The 24,422-nt window shown below is 41.6% G+C and overlaps 1 protein-coding gene across 4 annotated transcripts in view; it reads left to right on the top strand.

Annotated features, from left to right (window-relative positions):
• The window catches only part of SORCS1 (sortilin related VPS10 domain containing receptor 1), a 576,537-nt gene that overhangs the window by 209,280 nt on the left and 342,835 nt on the right, over positions 1–24,422 (top strand). For all 4 annotated transcript variants that reach the window (XM_027528998.1, XM_027528999.1, XM_027529000.1 and 1 more), the window contains exon 2: positions 12,333–12,400. In XM_027528998.1, the coding sequence (XP_027384799.1) occupies positions 12,333–12,400 (68 nt within the window). The remainder of the gene's footprint in view (positions 1–12,332; positions 12,401–24,422) is intronic.

Raw genomic sequence — 24,422 nt, forward strand, 5'->3', positions numbered from 1 at the left:
GGCTAGACAGACCTTTGTTGGCAAAGTAATATCTCTGATTTTGAATATGCTATCTAGGTTGGTTGTAGTAAGCGTCTTTTAATTTCATGGCTGCAGTCACCATCTGCAGTGATTTTGGAGCCCCCCAAAATGAAGTCTGACACTGTTTCCACTGTTTCCCCATCTATTTTCCATGAAGTGATGGGCCCAGATGCCATGATCTTCGTTTTCTGAATGTTGAGCTTTAAGCCAACTTTTTCACTCTCTTCTTTCATTTTCATCAAGAGGATTTTTAGTTCCTCTTCACTCTCTGCCATAAGGGTGGTGTCATCTGCGTATCTGAGGTTATTGATATTTCTCCCGGCAATCTTGATTCCAGCTTGTGCTTCTCCCAGCCCAATGTTTCTCATGATGTACTCTGCATAGAAGTTATATAAGCAGGGTGACAATATACAGCCTTGACGTACTCCTTTTCCTATTTGGAACCAGTCTGTAGTTCCATGTCCAGTTCTAACTGTTGCTTCCTGACCTGCATACAGGTTTCTCAAGAGGCAGGTCAGGTGGTCTGGTATTCCCATATCTTTCAGAATTTTCCACAGTTTATTGTGATCCACACAGTCAAAGGCTTTGGCATAGTCAGTAAAGCAGAAATAGATGTTTTTCTGGAACTCTCTTGCTTTTTCGATGATCCAGTGGATGCTGGCAATTTGATCTCTGGCTCCTCCGCCTTTTCTAAAACCAGCTTGAACATGTGGAAGTTCACGGTTCATGTACTGCTGAAGCCTGGCTTGGAGAATTTTGAGCATTACTTTACTAGCGTGTGAGATGAGTGCAGTTGTGCGATAGTTTGGGCATTCTTTGGCATTGCCTTTCTTTGGGATTGGAATGAAAACCGGCATTAGATGTTATTATAATGGGAGCAGACCTCACATGCTTTTAGTGTGCCCGTGGAGGAAACTGAAGCCCAAAGTGGTACCATGGCTTCCTCAGTGTCACATTATGTTATCAGCAGAGATCAGACTCTAGTCTGTGTCTCCTGTTTCATACCCAGAACTACCGAAATGGAGAACTCGATTGAAAAGATTTAATGAGCATCTAGTGTGGAATCTAGTAGGCCTTCCCTGGTGGCTCAGATGCGGAATCTCCCCAAAAGGCGGGAGACACGGGTTCAACCTCTGGGTCAGGAAGATCCCTTGGAGAAGGAAATGGTAACCCACGCCAGTATTCTTGGCCGGAGAATTCCATGGACAGAGTAGCTTGGCGGGCTACAGCCCATGGTGTCACAAAGAGTTGGACATGACTGAAGCAGTAACAGTATGGAATTCTACTTAAAGGTGGATTTACAGTGCAGTTAAGGAAGCTTAAGATTCACAGCCTTCATAGGCATGGCTCCTGTGAGTGTTGGCAGTTTGAGGGAGTTGTAGATTGTCGCAGGTGGAGAGGAGAAGTTAGGTTGAAATCAGAAGACATTCCTATTTCCTCATTTTCTGCCAAACTGCCTAAAGGTATCTCAGAATAAAAATATGCAAATCTTTAACGCACTGGTAATTTGTTGTCATCTAATTTGTCATTCTAATAAATATTGATTGATAAATATCATTTTATTAACAATTCTGTATTACTTTTTTTAAAGTGAGGCCCCGTCAAGTGGCATGACTTTCATCCTCAGAAGACCTGGGTCTATGCTTGGTCCTATCAGTTTGTGTTAGCCCTTCCAACTCTCCCAGCTCAGAACTGTCCCAATCCAGTCCTTCCTCCTGGACTTAGGGGCCCCTGCTTCACACCCCAAATTAGCATATGGTTTGTTAAGACTCTTCTTTACTCTCAGAAACTGCTTATTCAAAAACTGGTTCTTCTAAAAGTGTAACCTACTGCATTTGTCAAATGAGGTGGTCAAAATTAGATCTTTCCAGTCCCTTCCTTCCAATTTTGTCCTAAGTTTCTTTTCAAAGAGTGGCAAAATGCTATTTTTTTTTATAACCACCCACTGGCCATCTAGATGCCCTTGTAGAGGATTAGAATTAGAATCTTGTAGAAGCATTTTGATTCCATGTGTAAATGACAAGGATCATATAAAGATCTCTTGACTTCTATAGGATTTTTCCTCCAACAGAAACCTTGATTATTTATTAAGGTATTTGGCTTGGGATTTCAAGATGTTATTTGAATTTCACTTTTAAGTCAGCTTTTTTAAAGCTCTGAATTTCCTTTTAGGCAAATTGTGTCTCACCACACATTAGCACTCAGATAAGGCGGATAAAAAACCTGCTCATAGAGATGTCAGTGGTTATTGTTTATTTACCGCTCTTCATTTCTGGTCCACTTTAAGACTTTCCCATAGTAAAGGAAAACATTTGAACTTACCTTGTTTGAACTATCTCTCATGTTCCAGTGTGTTATTCTTGTTGCCTTGGTTAGTTGCAGTGCATATTAAATGAGAAAATTAAAAAAAAAAAGGAGAGGTTACTTTTTCTTTTCATTTTCATTCTATTAACTTACTAAAATTCATATTCTGATGCTTAGATCACCATAATATGCATATCTGTTAATTAGCTTTCTGTCTGTTGTCTTAACCTTGAAAAGTGATAAAAAAAAAAAAAAAAAAAAGAAACGAGTTCACCTTTTCAGACCCAGGAATAACTGTATAAAACCAAAGATAGAGAAGTAGAAAGGGAAAGTCTTGCTTTGTTTCTTTCTTTCAAAGCTAAATATAAGGAAACATGAACAGAAGGGCCCCTCATTGTTAACACACTGTTTGCTGTTTAATGGTGCGTTCACCTTGCATGTGGGTTCTCACATAGGAAGAGGCTTAATATTTGGATAGCATCTCTACTTCAGACAGTGATTTGAGAGCTTGCAGATCTATCTTTCTCAGATCAGCACCTCAGAGAAGTTGAAAAGGAATATCTCCATTATTCACATCCCCCTTCTTTCCCTCCTACTCAGACTCAGATTTGTACCCCTTTTACTTCAGTATATGGAAGGTTACGTCTCTTTCATTTTCTGGATTTCCAGAGGGAAGATAGTGCACATTTTTTTTTATTGTTTTGAAATTCTGAATTAACAGTTCTCTGAATTATGCGTGTTTCTATGCAAAGTACCAGGCAACCTAATTTGAATAGAGCCTAACTCAGGGGAGAATGGTTTGGATATCATCTCCATTCCTTTCTAAGCCCTAAGAGAAGAATGAGGAGAATGCGGTATATAGTTTGTTTCTTTATGAAACAGTGGACTTGCTGACAACATTTCCAGTAGGTTGTTTGTTCTAGAGTTCCAGACCACCCACTTGGCTGCCAGCTTCTCTCCACCTATACTCTAGCTTCATTTGCTTTCATGTCTTGAGACTTTGGCTTTAGGTTTCTGTTTCTTTTTACTATTTCTATTTTACTATCATTTTAATATTTTCTATTTCCCTATATAGTGAGATTTTGGCTTGAATATGCATTTCCTCATATTTTGTGCAATCATTTTATCTCAATACTCTTCCAGGATGACATTGATGCTGACATCTGGCTCTTCTTGAAAAAATACATCATTTAATTTAGCATCTCCCTACTTCCTCTGCTATAATGCAGACGATTAAAATGGAGTATCATTTTGGGCAGAGTAATTTAAATAAAGGAAGGAGAGTATAGAATGGCCAACATTATCTACCAGATATGGATCTATGTTTGGAAAATTATCTTCTTTTTTATTTTTATTCAAAGAAGAGAAGGAAAAGGAAAGAAAAAAAAGTATAAGAATGACATATCTCAGTCAGTCTGTTTTGGTTTGGCGTTCTAAGATAAATAGATTTTGAAGGGAGTGCTTTTTTTTTTTTTTCCAAATTGATAGCATCCCCCACTTTGGGAAACAGAAAAGCAAGTTGATGATCAAAGTTTCTGTTTTCAAGATTTTCTTTCAAAAGCAACTTAGGTCTGGTGGGTTTAAGGATCTTGGATTTGTTTGTGAAATATAATGACCTGGCTCTAGGCTTATTACTAACAGGAGAAACCTTGACTTTCTCTAGACAGGCGGCAAGAGATACAAGTTGCCTCCAATGTTATTCGTTGCCAAATCTTATCTGACTCTTTGTGACCCCATGAACTGCGGCATGTTAGGCTTCTCTGTCCCCCACTATCTCCCTGAGTTTGCTCAAACTCATGTCCATTGAGTCAGCGATGCGACCCAACCATCTCATCCTCAGCCGCCCCCTTCTCTTCCTGCCTTCAATGTTTCCCAGCATCAAGGTCTTTTCCAATGAGTTGGTTCTTCCTATCAGGTGGCCAAAGTATTGGATCTTCAGCTTCAGCATCAGTCCTCCAATGAGATTTACAGTTTTTCCTACATGCAAACTACTGAGACAATGGCCCACAGCTCCTAGACCAGCCTTTCATATTAGCCGCAAATGACCCCTACTGGGAAACAGACTCAGAGGAAGGACACATAGCAAATTTTACTAAAGATTGTTCCACTTTCCGTGAAACCTTCTGTACTACAATTTGCCCTGTGTCTAGTGTTGACTAGATTATCTGCATGCCCTCTTTGTATCTACATCTCTGTTGTCTGTCTTGTCTTTTAAGTTCCCCGGGGAGGGATCCAGTGACTGACTCAGACCATTTTAGTGCCCTGTAGAGGATATCATATAAATAAACATTACACTAAATGATGTGCAGGCTTCTATAAAACTGGAAGGTCACTTGGGGATTAAGAACTTTCCAGGGGCAAAAATCTACTAACAGCTTTCTAGCTGGCCCTGCACCCCACATTCATCTCACTCTTTCTACTGGTTTTTCATTTCAAATTATGTTTGTGTGCACTGGATTACTTCTGTATGATGACTTCAAGCGTACTTCCGTCTGATGACTTCAATGTGTGGTTGTGAGTGTGTGTGGGCATCATACCAACCTTTGAACTTCCCTCTGGGGCTTCTTAATCTAGGTTATTAGCAGTTATTGATTTCTTTGCCCTTTGATAGCTCAAATGGAACACAAGTATACATTTACATAAATCTTCTGAAAACGTTGATATTAGAAAACAGTCTGTTGAAATTGCAGTGAGATATGTGCACATTCACTGTCAGGAACACCTAATCTGGGAACAGCCAAATTCTATTGTGAGGTCAGTGGAAGGATCAGCTCTTCAACAAAGGATTTCCAGGGTTCAACAATTTTTTTAAAAATTTAAAAATGAAAAAAATGCCATTGATCTGAGGTGAGTAAAAAGGTAAAACTCATGTTAGTCCATTATAAGGAAAAAATATTCTAGGGATTTTTGGCAGAAGGCAGAACAAGAGAGGAGTTTGTGTTTAGCCCCATGACATCTGATAGGTAACAGGACTTCAGTACTATTGAATCGAAGGTAAAGTGAGGATACTTCCGTGGTTCTGTCTTGCCACTCTGATCAATCATATGCATATTAAGCAATATACCATAGGGAGAGGTAAGCACAGTGGTTAAGAATCTAATGTGAGTTAAACTTGTCCCCCACTTACTGCTGGTGCTACGTTGCTTCAGTCGTGTCCGACTCTGTGCAACCCCAGAGATGGCAGCCCACCAGGCTCCCCCGTCCCTGGGATTCTCCAGGCAAGAACACTGGAGTGGGTTGCCATTTCCTTCTCCAATGCATGAAAGTGAAAAGTGAAAGTGAAGTCGCTCAGTCGTGTCCGACTCTTAGTGACCCCATGGACTGCAGCCTACCAGGCTCCTCCGTCCATGGGATTTTCCAGGCAAGAGTCCTGGAGTGGGGTGCTATTGCCTTCTCCCCCACTTACTAGCTGAGTAATTTAAGTTTTTTAGCCTCTGCATGCCTCGCTTTTCTCATCAGAAAAATGCAAATCATATAATCAGTTGAAATGCCCTTAATGATAGAATTTGTCCGGCACAAAAAGTAGGAAACCAAGAAATGCTAGATGTTATTCATAATAGCAATTGCTTATATTTGCGTAGGACTTTTAACATTTGCAGAGTTTTCCCACTTTCTGCTGTTTACTTCCCCTAACTCTACAAGAAAAAAAAACAAAAATATAACATTATGTCCTTATTTTTTTCTGATGTTTGTTTAAATAAGAGAAGTCAGTTCAGCATTTAAGGGCTTTATTCAAGGTCAAGCAGTGGCAGATAGGACTGGTTGTAGTGGCCACTCCCCACATTTTCTTTGCTGGCAGAGCCCACCTTGCTTTCTTTGTTTTTATTGCACGTACTCTGTGTGCCTGTGGCTGGATCCTGGTCACAGAAACTGCAGAGATTTTGCTGTTGGGGCTTTGGGGAAAGTGTTTCCTTTATAAGTAAAAACAAAACAAGCACATATACACTGGAGGCTCTTTTTGCTTTACTGGAAGTAACTATGTCTGCACAAGATGCAGAGAAGTGTCAGAGCCTCCTTGCAAACACGAGGGCAGATAGCACCCAGTGCTGACACTGTCAGAGAGGAAATATGTGTATCACTTGAGTCTTTGATGACATTGTTAGACCAACTTAGTCTGGTAACCCCATGAACCCTGTACCACTTGTTGCATGAGATAATACATCCATATCATTTGAGTCATTTTTAATACTCTGCTTCTCACACCAAAGTTATACTAAGAATATGATGGCTAAACCAAGAATCAAAATCTGGTCTTCTTCTGATTCCTAGGCCTTTGTTCTTTCCAGCAAAGCACACTGCCATCCTGATGTTAAGGCCAATCGCAATAGAGCCAAATGTATCTCCCTGTTCTGATATTTATGTGTCCCTGCCCATAATCTCGGAGAAGGTAATGGCAACCCACTCCAGTGTTCTTGCCTGGAGAATCCCAGGGGTGGGGGAGCCAGGTGGGCTGCTATCTATGGGGTCGCACAGAGTTGGACACGACTCGAGCGACAGCAGCAACAGCAGCAGCAGCCCATAATCTAAGCTTGAGCTAAGCCCGGGAACCTGCTCTCTTTCTCTTGCAGTGTGAGCTTTCTCCTCTCTGGGCCCCTGCCCTCATGCTCCCTTCCCTTAGAATATCATCTAGGTAGCCCTTTGACTCCATTAGAATCACATATGTCCTTCTGGATCTAGCCTGAATGCCTCCTTTATAAGATGCTGTTCTTGATGATACTTTTCTTTCTTGCCCTCTAAAAGACATGCACGTTTTTCTCCTGCTGCATATCTTTTCCTTCCTTGTTTTTAAACATCTTTGTACAGCTCAGCCTCTCTACTAGACTGTGAGTTTCCAGAAACTGGTACTGAGTCTCATTCCCTCATTGAGTCTTCATAGCACACATTTTTTATCCCTGTTTCTTAAGAAGGCATAATAAATGTTTATTGAATTAAATATGTAGAATTTTACAGCTGAAAGTTCTTTCTTCTGAACAAAGCTCCCATTTTCTGGAAATTATAGAAAGTTCTTATCCTTGGATTCATGATCCCCGTAGGATTCAGGAGATCAGGGGAATCGTTAATGGTATATTCATTGTTTTATGCTCATAGCTTTTATTAGATCAGATTCGTAAAGAATTCATGGCTCCTTAAAAGAATGAGAACCTCTGTTTAAGTTGGAAAGTTGAGTAAAGGCTTTCTGAGCCAAACACACACTCCAGAGCATGCATGTTTTAGGAAAACCAGTGTTGTGAGTTTTCTTGCTTTCCCTAAAATTGGAGTACAAGGGAAACAACCAAAAACAAAACAACTTTCTGGCTGTTGAATATTCCTCTTACATTTTATCCCACTGTGCTATCCCCATGAAAGATTATTCCACATCTCTTTGGGACCCTGATTATCCTGTCTCCATATTCACTTCCATACACATCTTTAAAAACATCCAACCTAATGTCTCTGGCAGGGTGGTGCAGGGAGCAGAAAGGGGTCATGTGCGACTGGGTGATGAGGGGACAGCAGGGCCTACATGAGGCCAGTTAAGGAAGAACGCAGGTAACCAGCTTCAGCCCCTGAACCAGCCTGCTAACATCACCTGTGTGGTTTTGCCAGTGCTCATTCAGAAGTGAATGAAGCCTCCTTCAGGAGAGCAGGGTTATAAGCTCTGACAAGCCTGAGTTCTTATGGAGTCTCCTTGTGCTGTACAGAGGCAGAACCCTGAATCACTAATGACTGAGAACATTACACAAGAAAATGTCTTGTTTTGTAGACTAGGACCCCTGTTACCCTCTTCATTATTCAGGATTTGGAACTATAGACCCTCAGGAATGAAAAGACTTTAGGATCCTGTATTCAAAGTGCTCGCTATCAAGAAGCCCATGGCACAGTTTTATTTCTCTTATGATTAGATTCTACCTCCACACTTGGACACAGAGCAAGGGAAAAAAAAAAGATTAAAAAGCATTCATAACTGAAAAATGAAAAAATAAGGAGACATGTCCTACTTAGAAATTCTAAGATTTCCCAGGGATGAGGGAGAGATGAGGTGAAGGTCAGTGGCCAGGCCAGGTGTCCTAGAGGGACTCAGATCTCCCTAAGTGTCCACTGGTTCTCCCAGCAAGCAGCATGCTGTCACTTCAGTCATGTGTGACTCTTGTGACGCCATGGAATGTAGCCCACCAGACTCCTCTGTTCATGGGATTCTCCAGGTAAAAATACTGAGGTGGGTTGCCATACCCTTCTCCAGGGCATATTCCTGACCCAGGGATCGAACCTGGGTCTCCTGCATTGGCAGGCAGGTTCTTTACCATGAGCTCCAACTGGGAAGCCTAAGAGCTACCCTAAATTCATAGTTTAAGAAGAACAGAAAGCTTACTAAACTCCTTCAGGAAAGCTTCTTAGTCCACTGCTGCTACCCGCTGCGTTGCTACTCATAAGCAAAATAATTAGGAGAGGCCACGCAAGAGAGTTCCGGAAAGATCTATTTCTGCTTAATTGACTATGCCAAAGCCTTTGACTGTGTGGATCACAATAAACTGTGGAAAATTCTGAAAGAGATGGGAATACCAGACCACCTGACCCGCCTCTTGAGAAACCTGTATACAGGTCAGGAAGCAACAGTTAGAACTGGACATGGAACAACAGACTGGTTCCAAATAGGAAAAGGAGTATGTCAAGGCTGTATATTGTCACCCTGCTTGTTTAACTTTAGAGTACATCATGAGAAACATTGGGCTGGAAGAAGCACAAGCTGGAATCAAGATTGCCGGGAGAAATATCAATAACCTCAGATACGCAGATGACACCACCCTTATGGCAGAAAGTGAAGAAGAACTGAAGAGCCTCTTGATGAAAGTGAAAAAGGATAGTGAAAAAGTTGGCTTAAAGCTCAACATTCAGAAAACTAAGATCATGGCATCTGGTCTCATCACTTCATGGCAAATAGATGGGGAAACAGTGGAAACAGTGACTGACTTTATTTTTGGGGGCTCCAAAATTACTGCAGATGGTGACTGCAGCCATGAAATTAAAAGACACTTACTCCTTAGAAAGTTATGACCAACCTAGACAGTATATTAAAAAGCAGAGACATTATTTTGTCAACAAAGGTCCATCTAGTCAAGGCTATGGTTTTTCCAGTGGTCATGTATGGATGTGAGAGTTGGACTGTGAAGAAAGATGAGCGCCAAAGAACTGATGCTTTTGAACTGTGGTGTTGGAGAAGACTCTTGAGAGTCCCTTGGACTGCAAGGAGGTCCAACCAGTCCATTCTAAAGGAGATCAGCCCTGGGTGTTCTTTGGAAGGAATGATGCTAAAGCTGAAACTCCAGTACTTTGGCCACCTCATGTGAATAGCTGATGCATTGGAAAAGACCCTGATGCTGGGAAAGATTGAAGGCAAGAGGAGAAGGGGACGACAGAGGATGAGATGATTGGATGGCATCACCGACTCAGTGGACATGGGTTTGAGTTTTTCCCTAACAAACTTTTTGGTCAAACCCAATATTTATCAAATCAGCCTTGATCACACTGACTAGAATTTATACTTAAATGCTATATACTTGAACTTGGAATTAAATCTGTACATTAAAAGTATTTACCAAATGAATAAAAGTAAGTGACCATTTATATGTATTTTTAAGTACATATGTTTTACTTGGTTAATAGGTTCCAGTGTTTTTTGTTTTATTTGAAAAATACACAGAAATGATAGACAATAAAACTAGAATAGATGGACAATTGTGTTAACCTCTTTTACTCATCTAATGGTGGTAGTTTTGGCTGTGGCCCTTTAACAGATGCTAATTCTATAAAACAGTATTGATAATTAACCATAACAGAAAAACAAACAATAACAAATCAGCCTTATATAGTGACATATCATCATTCAGGAGTAAGGTGGTGAATAATCCATGTAGATAGAAAAGGGGAAAAACAGAGGGGAAAAGAAAGTTCAAATAATCGATTGAAGCATAACTAAAGGTTAGCAGTTCTCCCTTCTTTCTTGCTTTCGTTCTGAAAACGAAAGATTAGATTGATTCAAGCAGATATGCTTTGAAATGCCATAAAGAACGCCTCATCTGGTGCAGTATTGACAAGCTGCCTGAGTGTATCACTGGCATTTTCATTTTACTAGCCCAGCAAGAAGAATCAGGGAGTGGATTTTTACCTCCCTGCCCACCTGCCTGTGAATTGCTTAAACAACTTCTGCGTGCGCGTGTGAGCGGCTCTACACTGTTACATGCTGGGTTAAAAAGGTTCCTTCTCTGGGGCTCCAGTGGCTTCCCTCATCAGATGGATGGGAAATGCAGTTTGTGGCCGGCTGAACTTCATTATTTAGTTTACTGCCGTCTTGTATCAAGAGAGCAACTACTGAGAAACGCTTTATGCCCACACCCCCGTTTTCTTGGTGGGGAATTTGTAGGCCTGTTCTGCAAAATCATACCGAGGTAGAGCAACGACATCTCTGTGTCTTCAAACAAACAGCCACCCCGCTGTCGCTGATCAGCGTTCCTGGGATGGCGGTGATTGAAATTTAGCACTTAGAGCAACTTAATTGGCACACGGATCTGTTAAGCATATGCCCCCACCGCAGGCCTGCCATCTGACATGCCCATAGGGCACCCAGCGCCTCGCACATGCTCATATTTTGCTAAGAAAGTCAGTTTTGAACAGATCCTTGAAGGAAGTCTGTGCAGTAGTTAAAGAGAGGGGTGGTCTTAGAGCCCAGGTCCTCAGATTTGTGCCTGTTTTGGGGTGACCGTGGTCCTTCATCCCCTTGAAGTTGGAACAAACCTAAGGCATGGAGTTCCAGTTCGCTTGCTGTGAAAGAAGTGATCAGAATCCTCTCACTGGTGCCTGTGTCTTCAGTAAAGCAAGCCTTGTGCTAGCAGAGTAGAACCATGAAGGATTCAGCAGCTCCTTGGTAGCTTGCTGGCTTGGAATTCAAGGTTAGACCGTTCTGTGCTCACTGTGGCTACAATTGATCCCTTGGCCTTCCGAGGAAATCCAAAAATCAATGTCAACATTTTTATGCTAAGTTGGAAACAACAGGACTGGGCCGAATGTTCTAGGTTATGACTATCAAGAGAGAAAATATGAACCTCAACAGAAAACAAGGCAGAGCTATTAGGCTCTTCTCATTATGTAAGGAGAGCAAATAAGGGCTGAGACCATCCATGGTTAGAAACACGCTGCTCTGTTGAATCTTCCCCAGTGTCATGGCACTCCTACGCTTCACTTAACCAGGCGGAGCTAGGTCAGGGCTGCCGGCAACAAAGGCAGCCGCTTTCTGATGCTGCCATGATGGGCGTGAGTTCTGGTGCGTCCCAGACCACCAGGCCTTATCTGTATTTATGTTCTTTTCTGGTGTCAGGCAAAATTCTGGGCTCCTAGTAAATGCTTAAGAGGTGTTGAATTCTGAAAGAATGAGCTAAATTGTTTGGGTTCCTCTGAATGAGGTTGAAGAAAAGCAACAAGTTAAAATTATAGGAAGATTTGCTGAGAAGCAAATAAAGCTTAAGTTTCAGTGTTAATTACACAGGCCCTTTCCCAGGATGTGCAGATTGGAATTCATGACTTTGTGTTTTGTTTCTTATAAAGAGATACCTAAATTCTGTAAGCTCTAGGACCCAGGGTCCAGTTTTAGCTGTTTAAAGGAAGGCACTGACAACTGAAGTGAAAGTTGCTCAGTTGTGTCCGACTCTTTGCAACCCCATGGACTATGCAGTCCATGGAATTCTCTAGGCCAGAATACTGGAGTGGGTAGCCTTTCCCGTCTCCAGGGGATCGTCCCATCCCAGGGATTGAACCGAGGTCTCCTGCATTGCAGGCGGATTCTTTACCAGCTGAGCCACAAGTAAAGCCCAGGCACTGGTAAACCCTTCCCCAATCAGTGTAAGTGGATGCTGCAACAATTCATTCAATTATGTTAAGCACCCGTTAAAGGAATTCTAAGTCCTCCCTTGGGCCATTTCAGTTCTATGAAATTGTAATTGTTTGAAACTAACCGTGATGTCTTCTTTTGCCTTCAGGTGATTCTCATTTTGACAAAGCTGTTTGACTATAACCTGGGGAGCATCACTGAGAGCTCGCTTTGGAGGTAAGGAAATTGAGCTAACAGTTACAGTCTTATTTCAACATGATGCCCTCGGCCAGGCTGCTCCCTCCTCACCCCTGTTTCCTAGGGAGAAGGTTTCTGGTTATGTGTACCCTTTCTTCTCTGTCTGCTCTTTGTTTTCCTAACCATGGGTAGGGTTTTTGTTGTTGTTTTTACCAGAAGGGCCAGATCCTTTCTTTGTATAGACCTCTTCTTTTGGTCAGAAGTCTTTTTGCTAAGGTGTTCATTAGGTTGTCTTTATGGATGTTGGTTCCCATAGTTCTCACCAATCGTGAGCTTATTGGGGTGGAAATGAAAGAATAAGGATGTCTTTGCAGAGGGGATCAGTATAACTCAAGGCCTGAAGAACCCAGGCAGGCTCCCAGGGCAACACTTTCACAGCTGCTTTTCTGTGGTTCTGCAGCACAGAGGTGTGCACACACACATGCATGCGTGGGATTCACACTACTGGGCCATATATATATATATATATATATATATATATATAAAGTGTATAGTGAGTGATTTTTCAAATGGATGAACAAATCCTTTAAGAGGGTAGACTAACTCATTGGATTTGGCACAAAAGCAAGTCCTCGGATACCCAGACAGTTATTCTGTCCTCCTTTATTCTTGAAAACTATACATTCTCTTGTTTCATTTTGTTTCTTAAAAAAATCTGCTTGATTTATCTCATTCCTCTTTGGCTCTTCTCCAGTAGCCTGGGTCATGTGCTCAAACCCGAACTAGTCCCTGAAGTCTAGGAGAGAGCCTTCTCTGATTGGCCAGGTCTGGATCACATGATGATCCCTGAGCCTGAAAGGATGGAGACAGACTTCAGAGATGATATTCATACATAGACACATGCACTCTTTTACATACATGCACACACACAAAGGCAGCAGTGGTCTGGACAGACCAAAGTTAGTAGTGACCACATAAGATCAGTGGGAGGTTCCATTAACTCAGTTCTCAAGACCAGTAGAGACTGGCTGCTGGCTCTGAGTCTCAATGCTGAGGTCTAGGGAGAAAGACTCCAGTCACCCTATTTGACAGCTGTTCCCCCTGCTCCCAGTACACTCGACAGTGGCTGGGGAGGGAAAGCTGATTTTCATGGTAGCAGTTTGTTTGTAGGGCCTTCCTCTGTTGGGGAATGTGGTGGTCATACAAGAGGTGGCTCATGGATTGAATAGACACCCCAAAAGAATGTACCAGACCCCACAAGAAGATTGTTCATTAAATTTCATTTTCACTTGATGTCTATTTTTTATTAGACTTGACACCATGTATAAGAAGCTCCAAATAAGTTGTCCTATGCTCTGGGAGAGCCCTACTATACTAAAGAAAAGGCTAGATTCTGTTATTTTATTTGTTGTCAGGCATTTCAATTAGTGAGCTCTTTTCCCAATGAAGAGGCCAATTATGCAGAGTTTCTGTCCCAAGGAAATTTATGTAACTGATTTCAAGTGTAGGAGGTTTGGTAGGAGCCTCTAAAAGTACAGTTCTTTAATACATTAAGGGCCTGACTCCTGCTGTATTGTTTAAATTCAGTACCTGTTTGTCAGCATCTCTGAGTAAGCTTATGCTTCCTTGATCAATTTCTCTAATGTATGTGCATAAATGAAAATAAAAGCCAGCTTTTACTCTGTGGTGCATCTGCCATCTAAAGTGTTGTTGGTGTATTAGAAAATTAAAAGATGTGCAGTTCTGTTTCCGTGGGATAGAGGCAGAGCAGCCATAACTCTCACTCTGAATAGTCCTAGGAAGGGCACTCTGGAGGGATATGAGGAACAGCTTGTCCTGGACTGCAGAAGCACACGTCCAGCACGCATCTCTCTCTCTGTTGGGGCACTATTACTGATGCCCCAGTCTAGGAGGACTATTCTTTTCTGATCTTAAGGAATCAGGTTAGTGAAATAAAAATGATATCTCATTCTAGCGGTATCAGACCTCCCTTCTGAGGGAGCAAACTCTGTGGGCTTTAGCTTGGGAAAGTGTGGCAAGAGTGACCTGCTTACTTTTCCATCTTAGAACCAATTTCACTGGAGAATATACACATATATGTACACAAACACACACATTCATAAAAACACACATATACATACATACACATATACACACATATACACATATACACACAGGCATGAAAAAGTAAAGTGTTAGTCGCACAGTTGTGTCTGACTCTTTGCAGGCTCCTTTGTCCATGGAATTCTCCTGGCAGGAATACTGGAGTGTGTTGCCATGCCCCCCTCCAGGGGATTGTTCCAACCCAGGAATTAAACTCGGGTCTCCTGCATTGCAGGCAGATTCTTTACCATCTGAGCCTCCTAGGAAACCTATATGCATATGTGTGAAAGTAGATCAGTCATCTCCGCCTGTTTGCAACTCCATGGACTATACAGTCCATGGAATTCTCCAGGCCAAAATACTGGAGTGGGTAGCCTTTCCCTTCTCCAGGGGATCTTTCCAACCCAGGAATCGAACCCAGGTCTCCCGCTTTGCAGGCGGATTCCTTACCAGCTGAGCCACCAGGGCAGCCCCATATATATGCATGTGTACCTATAATATGTATGTGTATATATGCATATATATTTGCTTTTCTAACATACCCAAAGTAATCATTTGCCTCATATGCCATGTTCTACATGTCTTATCATGTTCTGCATGTTTTGTTATGTTCTACATGTCATATGTGGCAAATTATTACTGTGGGTGTTCTATTCTATTGCAACTGCTCATTTTAATACTTTATAGGAGACCACATGCTTGAGTTAAAATATAATTTAGAAAAGAGGAAAGGAGAAAGAAAAATTATTTATAAAACTTCCTAGTTGCATTTCAGGGCTGCATTTTTTGAATGGCTTATAGTACCCATATTCGGTCTTTAGGGAGCCTTTTCTGGGTGTTAACTTAGGACAGGGACAGGCCTGGATGGGTCAAGAATGGGGACCAGGAAATGAGGTCCTCAGGGCCCTGTGTCTTCTAATTCAGTCCTACTGAAGGAGACTAGACTGCTCGGCGTTGGCTCATTTTCTCCTGCACAAGCTTGTACTTTCTTCTCAGAAAACCTGCCTATGCCTACAGTTGGGGGTTTACTAGGGGCACAGACCCTATTTTAGAAATTCTCATGGCACTCACAGCACTGGATTCAGGACATAGCACGTAGATAATGCTCAATAAGTATCTGGTTTTGGACAGGCTAGTAAGTACTACAATTTTATCTCTACTGCATGGTCACGAACATACAACTCTGTTTCTCACTCATTTATTCAACACAGATGAATTGATTAACTCCTCTAGGCCTTGTATTGTTCTTGTCTGGGAAAGGGAGGGTGAGTAAATACACAGATCCATAGCATATAGGCTTTGCCTTCTAGGACTTCGTTGTTTAGAGAGGCTAAGCTCTATGGACAGTTAAAATGAGAGAGAACTGTACTTGTCTGTAATCTGCCTTGTGTAATTACATTGAATAATGTCCTTACACAGCACCCGGAGCTGCCAGATCCCAGAATGTGTTTAATCTAATGTAAATAGACAAACTGTCATACAAATATTAAGTGTTAGCATAAAGATATGAGATAAGTGTTGCTTCTTTACTTTGCTCATGCTTGTATTTTCTCTTTGCAACTAGACTATGTCCTTAAACCCAACACCTTTCTGGTTTCATGGTCGGCAGTGATACTTTGCTAATGAAAATAATGACAACAATAATAAAAGTTAACTTTGATCAGGCTCTAAGTTCAGTGCTTGACATGCATTATTACATCCTCCTAGTTCATTTTTACAGTATGCCAAGGTCACACAATTTGTAAATAATAGCCCACACACTTACAGGCACATTAATTAATAAACTTCATTCATTTCACTGCTTATTGATCATCTAGAGTCCTGTCTGCCTTCGGGTGGATCTTGCTGTACCTAAACAAACAACATTTTAATCATACATACATATATGATTATTATCTATCTGTTTATCTTAAAATCAGAGTTTTCAAAGCATTATAACATTTTGAACAGCATTTTCCCTATTCCAGAAAAATACTGGGCAACAGGGAAATGGTTTCTTGTCCAGCAAACAGATACATGGACTTTCTGATTGAGCCTGTATTCTTTATGACTTTTACCAGCTGCGTAGTCCCAAAGGGGCAAGTGGCAAATGCCTCCAGGGTGTTAGGGTAGGAAAGAAGCCAGAAAAACAGCTGACCTTGCACTGGTGTTTTAGGGTTTTCAACCTTGCTAATCAACAAACCTAGGCTGACAGAGCAAGATGCCACTCTTCCAAATTAATGAGCTTCGGCTCCCAGTTGGTCTTGTCATTGATTACACCTTAATCCTGGAGCCGGTTGTTGATTTTGTTTTGTTTTGTGTGGTCCTTCACTCCAGGAGTCAAACTGAGAGGCAAAGGGGATGATCTGCCCCAGAACAATTAATTACACCTCAGGATCTTCTTCACTTTCCAGAGGATTAAGCTGTGAGACTTGGTAGAGCTGGTGGTTTTACCATATTGAAGCAAGATAAGCTTAAAGGTTGAGATAAATAAAATGTCAAAATCTAGATACAGTATCTCTTGAGAAGAAATGTATTAATCCCTGTGCCAGGGTAATCAGCACTCTGCTGAGAGGCTTAGCTGGTGAGAAAGCCTCAGGCAGTTGCGAAGGGCCTAAAGGTGTACTCTCTTAAAGGGACGCACAGCCTACCAAGGGCCTGTTGTAGAGCTTGCTCGGCCTGATTCTCAAATTCACTGCTGTCCTATTTTCCGATCCACATGAAACATAAGCTTATGAAAAGATCTCCACCATTATGGACGACTCAAGCAGCAGTTCCTGCTTTTGTGGAACGAAGGTTAAAGTGGGGAAATGGATTAGGCCAGTTGATTCAGCACTGGGAGCCAGCCCTGTTTCCTTGTCACCTGAGTTGCTTTGTTTCGTGTTGGGTGTTACAGCGACTGTCAAGAGAAGCGTCCCCATCACATCTTTGTGGAGAGAATGCTGCAGAGGGCTTTGAGGCAGCTTCTGTGTGGGGTTGGCTGCAGCTAGTACTTCCTGGAGAACTCCAGGGATTCAGGCTGACAGAAGCTGACCTGAAGATGCTGACTTTCGGCCAACCCTGTGGATAATTCCCACTAGCTGGAAGTCTCTTCCTTCCCACTCCTCCTCCAGGGGAAAAGCAGAGAGTGACATGAATAGGCTGTTAGACTCAGCTTGGAAGGATGTTTTGCCACACAATTCAGCTTTCAGTCAGTTACAGATACAAAGATTTAGAACAGGGATATGTGGGTGTGCTAAGTCAGATCAGACTCTTTGTGACCTCATGGACTGTAGCCCACCAGGCTCCTCTGTCCATGGATTTTCCAGGCAAGAATACTGAAGTGGATTGCCATTTCCTTCTCTAGGAGATCTTCCCAACCTAGGGATTGAACTTGTGTCTCTTGAGGCTCCTGCATTGGCAGGTGGATTCTTTAGCACTGAGCTACCTGGGAAGCCCCTGGCCAATGCAAGTGCTGCCAATGGCAACCTACTCCAGGACTCCATGGACAGAGGAGCCTGGTGGGCTGCAATCCATGGGATCACAGAGAGTTGGACATGACTGAGAGTGCGGGCGTGCGCAAATGCGCAAGCGCGCGCACACACACACACACGCCCTATACATCCTGAAAAAGAAAAATCGAATAAAGTTAGAGTGTGAAATTTCTGTGTAAGAGGGCTCTTCATGTCACACAAGTCCAGTGATGTTAATCATCCCTGTGTTGCAAGTGTTTAGTGCCTGCCTAATGGCCCCCAGGAGAGAGTCAGGCTCCCCAGCCGGATCAGGAGGTGCCTTGGAGTCTGGACTCCTTTGACTTAATAACTCCTATTCCCACCCAACGTATTTGTGTCATAGAGAGCTACTTGTAGTTCCTGGGCTTACAAATACAGTTTTTAATCTTATTGTTTTTAAGAAATCAAAAGGAATGTGTGCTCATTATAATGAACCATACAGTTAGAGGCAGAAGAATTGTTAGTCTTTTCCTTCCCACACAGATTCAGCTTCCCTGAGGTCAGTGATACTAAGCATTTTGGGTGATTCTGTCCGCCTCATTGTGACCAGACTCAAAAATACCAGGAGATATATACACATATCAAGACCACTTTTTTTGTTTGTTTGAGCAAATAGGAGTAACTATTCACAGGACTCTGACAACCTGTTATTTTCACTTACCAGTGAGTCATGAGTGTCCGTCCAGATGAATACATTAAGAAAAATGGGTCAGGTTTATAAGCATCAATTAGTACGGATGTTGTATACTGAATTTAACTACTGCATGCTTAATTAACTTATGTAGTGCTTCTTTTGAGCCAAGAAGTGTTCTCAGTGCTTTTTTACCTTCATAAAAACCCTTTAAAGTGAAAATTACTAGTATCCCAGGTTTACAGATGGGAGAACTGAGGCTTAGAAAAATTAAGTACTGGGCCCAGTGGTCATGCAGTTGGTGAGTGTGAGCTGGATCCTGGGTGTGCTCTCTTAAGTCCAAGCTACGCTGCTTCTCTATGCCTTTTTATTTGATTTTTATTCTAATTTCTACAATATTACTATTACATATGTGTGTGTTAGCCCCTCAGTTGTGTCCAACTCTTTGTGACCCCATGAACTGTAGCCCACCAGGCTCCTCTATTCATGGATTCTCCAGGCAAGAATATTGGAGTGAGCAGCCAATCCCTTCTCCAGGGGATCTTCCCTACCCAGGGATCAAACCCAGGTCTCCTACATTGCAAGCAGATTCTTTACCATCGGAGCCATCAGGGAAGCCCTATTTATTACATATAGTGCTTCAATCAGCATGTTTGTAAACATGTTCTTACATTCTGGTAATTTTATCTCTGTAAATTACTCTAGAGTCCTAAAGGTTGTATTGCTGTATCAAAACCTAATGCATTTATAGTGTTAACAGATACCTGAGATTACTTTCCAAGATGGTTGGGATAATTCATATACCCACAGGCAACAAGAGACTGTATATTTCCCTATAATGTCACCAGAACTGGCTATTTTTTATACTTAAAATTTTGCTGCTGTTTAGTGAAAATGATGTCTTGATTGCAGTATTTAAAGGGATTTTCTGTGACTACCAGTGACACTGAGTATCTTTTCATATGTGTATTGGTCTGTGACACTCTTGAACCCCTGTCTCCATCTCTCCTCTCTTTCTAAGCAAAGGTAATTGCTTCTTCCTCAATAATCCTGAATGTATTATATAAATGGTTATCAGGTGTATATTTATTTGGTTTGTTTTAATAAACATCTACTAGCCTGGTGGGCTGCCGTCTATGGGGTTGCACAGAGCCGGACACGACCGAAGAGACTTAGCAGCAGCAGCAGCGGCAGCCCCCTTTTTTATGCCAGGCACTGTGCTAGGTAGACACTAGGAGTAACAGATTGCTTGTTCCCTACAGAAATTCAAAACTAGTGAACGGCAGACACTCACTGGGTGATCATAGAAGTGTGACAAATGCAGTGCCAAAGTTATGCACACGTTATTGTCCATGTTCATTTATTTCCACACTAGCCTGGAAACTCAGAGACTGTGACTGTCTCTTACTTATTTTTGTTCACTTGGCACCTGAAATATAACTTCACATGTATTAAGTTATCTTTTTTATTTTTATTTTTTTTGCTTAGAAATAGTATGTTGAGTATTGGTTCAGGGTCTTCTCTGAAAGTCAGATCTGTGCTGTGTACTTATTTAATCCTAAATTTTTAAACTCAAGCCTTCCATATAGGAAATACTGTTTTCAATAATGTGCTACATGACCTTGTGAAATATCACTGCATTGCACTCAAAGAGTAAGAACACAGGCAGTACCAAGTGTGAAGAGTCCAGATTCAAGTCAGGGAATCCACTAATATCCATCGAACACTAGGCATGCACATTGGAGGTTGTCAAAATCTTCCTGCATACCTCCTATTTCTGTAGGGATCTGGCTGAGTTCTGCCCAAAGATGCTGTTGGCTTTCCTGAGATGTCTGTGAGGGTCTGGACTCAGATCGCATGTTTTCACTTCTCATTTGCCTTGGTGATTGGCTATGCTGAGTTCTCCACTTCTCCTTTTAGTAAGTAATAGATGAGATACACACAAAAGCTATCATTGCCCTGAGGGTGTAGTAATTTTATCAGTGTGACCTTAGGAAAGAGTAAAGCAAATGCAGAACAACTGGCATTCCAATATCAAGTCTGGTTATAAACTCAGAAAGTGGTTTCGGATGTCAGTTTTGGTTTTCCTACCTTGCCATTGAACAGTACATGATGGAACCCTAACATCTATGTTGTCCCTTGAGATTGAGGTCACCACCATCCAATTCCAATAGGAACCCAATCCTTCCATATCCTCATAACCTCTCAAAGGAATTTCTTCCTCACTTGATGCTTTGTTCTGTCCTTTGAAGTCAAAACTTGAGCTTATCATTAATAAGTAAGTAAACAGGGGCAGTGGATGTTCTTTGGGTCTAGAGCTCTGCCCTGGGTACAAGGAAGGTCAAAAGATACCCAAGATACAATTAAATTCTTACCTTTCACCAGCATACAATCTCATTATTCAGTCAACATGACTAGCTTGTCATCATTTTTTAGGTCTCAACCTGAATACCATCTTATTTTTAAAAACTTATCGGTGCCCACTTATTAAAAGGAGACTCTTGTTTCTTTTTACCATAGCTCTTTGTTCCTTTCATTTACTGCGTGTCCTGATGTCTAATGATTCTAGTTATCATTTATTCAGTGGCCGATGCCACCAGTATTTCAATTGTATTTCAAATGCCAAGGAAAGTGCATGGCCCGTAGACAGACATTCAAGTGAGATTTCTCAATTCATTGAATGTGTAAGTAAATACATGCCTAGAATCATGGTAAATTGTGTGAATCCAGATACATAAAAGATTTGATTGTTGCTCTTAAGGAATTCACAGTGGGAGAGAGATAAATAAATGAGAAATTAGTGCATCAAATGTCATAATAGAGGTATTGTAATATGACCCAGGTTGAAGAAGGAAAAGGATATCTGATCTGAATCTTGAGGAACAAGTAAGAATCACACTAGTAAATGGGGCTGTTTATTTACTGAGAATATACTGTATTCTAAGCACCTTTAAGTGATGATAGTCTGGCATATTGAGGAAACTGTACAAGATTGGAATATACTCTATGTGTGTAATATTGGAATATATTCTGTGTATGGAGAGGATGTTTGTAGATGATTTTGGAAAAATAGAAGTGAGGTAATTCATATTTTTCTGTGCTAATTATTCTGATATTTATCCCCTTTGAAGTATCATTTTTTTGGTTTGGGGCAAGGGGGAAACTTGATGAAATGTGAATTTTAGGAAAATAAATGAATCATGGTGTCCTGTTGAGAATTTCACTTGGGAAACAACAAAACTGGTGACCATGGGAATAGCAGTCAGTGGTATCAGAGGAGCTGAGAAGGGATTGACTTATTTTAGGCCACGAAGGAAAGGAGTATGGGGTATGGAAGTGGGTAGTGGTGGTGATTTCAATAAATCTTTTAAAGTGAAAATGAATAGGGCCATTTGGATGAGGGAGAAGGTGAAAGGGAGACATGGTTTTCTTGCCTTGGTCTTGGATAGTCCAGTGGGTGGCGAGGTTATTTACTACCTACATCTGCTCTGTTGACAACTCCTGAGCACTTTCTCTTAGTGAAGGAGAAAAGGATATGGAGGCAACTCTTTCAAGGAAGAAGATTTGAAGGGACATAAAGGAAGACATATAAAAATATAAAAGAGGTCATAGACTAAAGGCATATCTTCCTTTCCGTAAGTGAGGACAACCCTGTTTTATGGGGGTTGAATCCATGGAAAGAGATTAAAAATGTAGAACTTAGGAGGGAGTAAAACTGGTCCAGGATTGAGCGGCAGAGAGTATATGGATTTGGAGCTTCTATGGTTGGGGGGCGGGTAATCCAGCTATGGTGATCAAGGTGGATGAGGAGTAGACCAGAGCAGGAGCATTGCTTCTCTTTTAGCAAGAAGGGAAGCCAGGTGGTTTGGAGCAGCTGCTAAGGAGCCACGAGGAAGGCCTACTCAGGGAAAGCAGGGGTAGCTCTGGGTGATGCTGAGAGCCCAGCTGGGGCCATGGCCTAGGGGTCAGTGTGGCTGTTTTCACTCCAGTGAGCAGGGGTCATCCTCAAGAAGGCACTTGGTTGTGTTTTTCTGGAGCAGTGTTAGAGGACAGGACAGCAAGATGGTTGGGGGCAGTGAGTGGTAGATGAGGGGATCTGTGCCAAACAGAGAAGAAAGTGAAGCTGGGAGTTGGGAGAGGACAAAGAGTGAATAGTAGGACCTCCCCCTCCCAATCCAAGCATGTCTAAAAGCCTAAAGAACACTGAAGAAATAATATCCAGACTTTTTATAATATTAAACTTAGACTGTATCTAGCTTCCAGGGGACTCTGTGAAAAGGACCTGGTAAGAGAAGGTGGTGTTAATCAGAAAAATATTTTCTTAAAAGATACTGTTAAGAAATCCACCCAGATCTGTAGAAGGAGCCACTATTTCTCCATGTGTATATGAAACAGCTAGATCTGTTTATCAGGCCCCCAACATTCTGAGCGAAAACGCACATTGTGGGGAAACACCGGGCAGCCTTCTCTGGTTGAGTTATATTAGATTTTTCTCTGGGGAGCTGCTGACTCCAAGGCTAAGACTTGTGGACCACGTCTGGTAGCCACCGTGATGCCTTTAAGAAAATAGTGCCAGCCTAGATATCACATTGAAGTGATGTTGGTTTCCTTTCTGGTTACTTTTTTCTTCTTATCACAATTTGCTCTGGAGCCCATGCCAAAAATGTGCTTCTTTGATATTAAAGTCTGCTTTTCAGAATTTAATTTTCTGGACTCTCAGTTGACCTTGGCTTCTCGTTTTTATCCTGTTAGGTATTTATGGTCCTTGACTTTGATCACTCCATTTAGTAGAATTCTCAATAAAGGAAACTCATTATGTGTTCCAGACATGGTGAACTACGTGTGGGTTCTGCCAAACAACATGTGCCCTTGGAAGGCTGTCCGTAAACAGGTCAGCATTTGGGCTCGAGCATTGGATGCCAAGACATGAATCCAGGCTCTGTCCACTAACTAGCTCTGAGATGATGGGGAAGTTTTCTAACCTCTGCTTCATTTTCTCATCATAAAAGGGGATGCAGTAGTATTTATCTAGTAGAATTATAGTGACACTTATATTAAAAAAATGTGCATCACTTACTAATCACACAGTAAATAAAGTAAATAATCTAAAACCAATAAAAATCTTAGATCTTGTACTTCTATGGTCTTTCCTTTTTCATCTGAAATGCCTTTTCCCTTTAGGCTATTTGTCTAATAAATAATAATGATAGCCATTTATACAGATGATTTACTATGTGTTAGACTCAGCTGGTAAAGAACCTGCCTGCCAGTGCAGAAGATGCAAGAGATATGGGTCGAGAAGATCCCCTGGGAAAGGAAATGGCAACCCACTCCAGTATTCTTGCCTGGGAAATCCCATGGACAAAGGAACCTGGCGGGCTACAGTCCATGGAGTCGCAGAGAGTCTGACGCGACCTAGTGACAAGAACAACAATAAAGACACTCCTCTAAGAACTTTATATGTATTAACCATAAGTGAATCCTCTCAGTACCATCCAAGTTTGGTTATATCATTATACACATTTTATTTTTTTATTTTTTAAATATTTTTTTAATTTTATTTTTTAACTTTACAATATTGTATTGGTTTTGCCATATATCAAAATGAATCCGCCACAGGTATACATGTGTTCCCCATCCTGAACCCTTCTCCCTCCTCCCTCCCCATACCATCCCTCTGGGTCAAGATAAGGATACTGCTCAGAGTCACAAGAATACTAGGCAGTAGAGAAGAGATCTGAATTCAAGCAGTCTGGCTCCAGAGCCTGGCTTTGAACCCCAGAGGGACCATCTCTTGTGTGATCCCTTTCTTGACCAGCACCTTCCACACAGAATAAATCACTGCTCACGTACTCTT

Source organism: Bos indicus x Bos taurus, chromosome 26 (genome assembly GCF_003369695.1).
Source record: "Bos indicus x Bos taurus breed Angus x Brahman F1 hybrid chromosome 26, Bos_hybrid_MaternalHap_v2.0, whole genome shotgun sequence".
Classification (NCBI taxonomy): domain Eukaryota; kingdom Metazoa; phylum Chordata; class Mammalia; order Artiodactyla; family Bovidae; genus Bos; species Bos indicus x Bos taurus.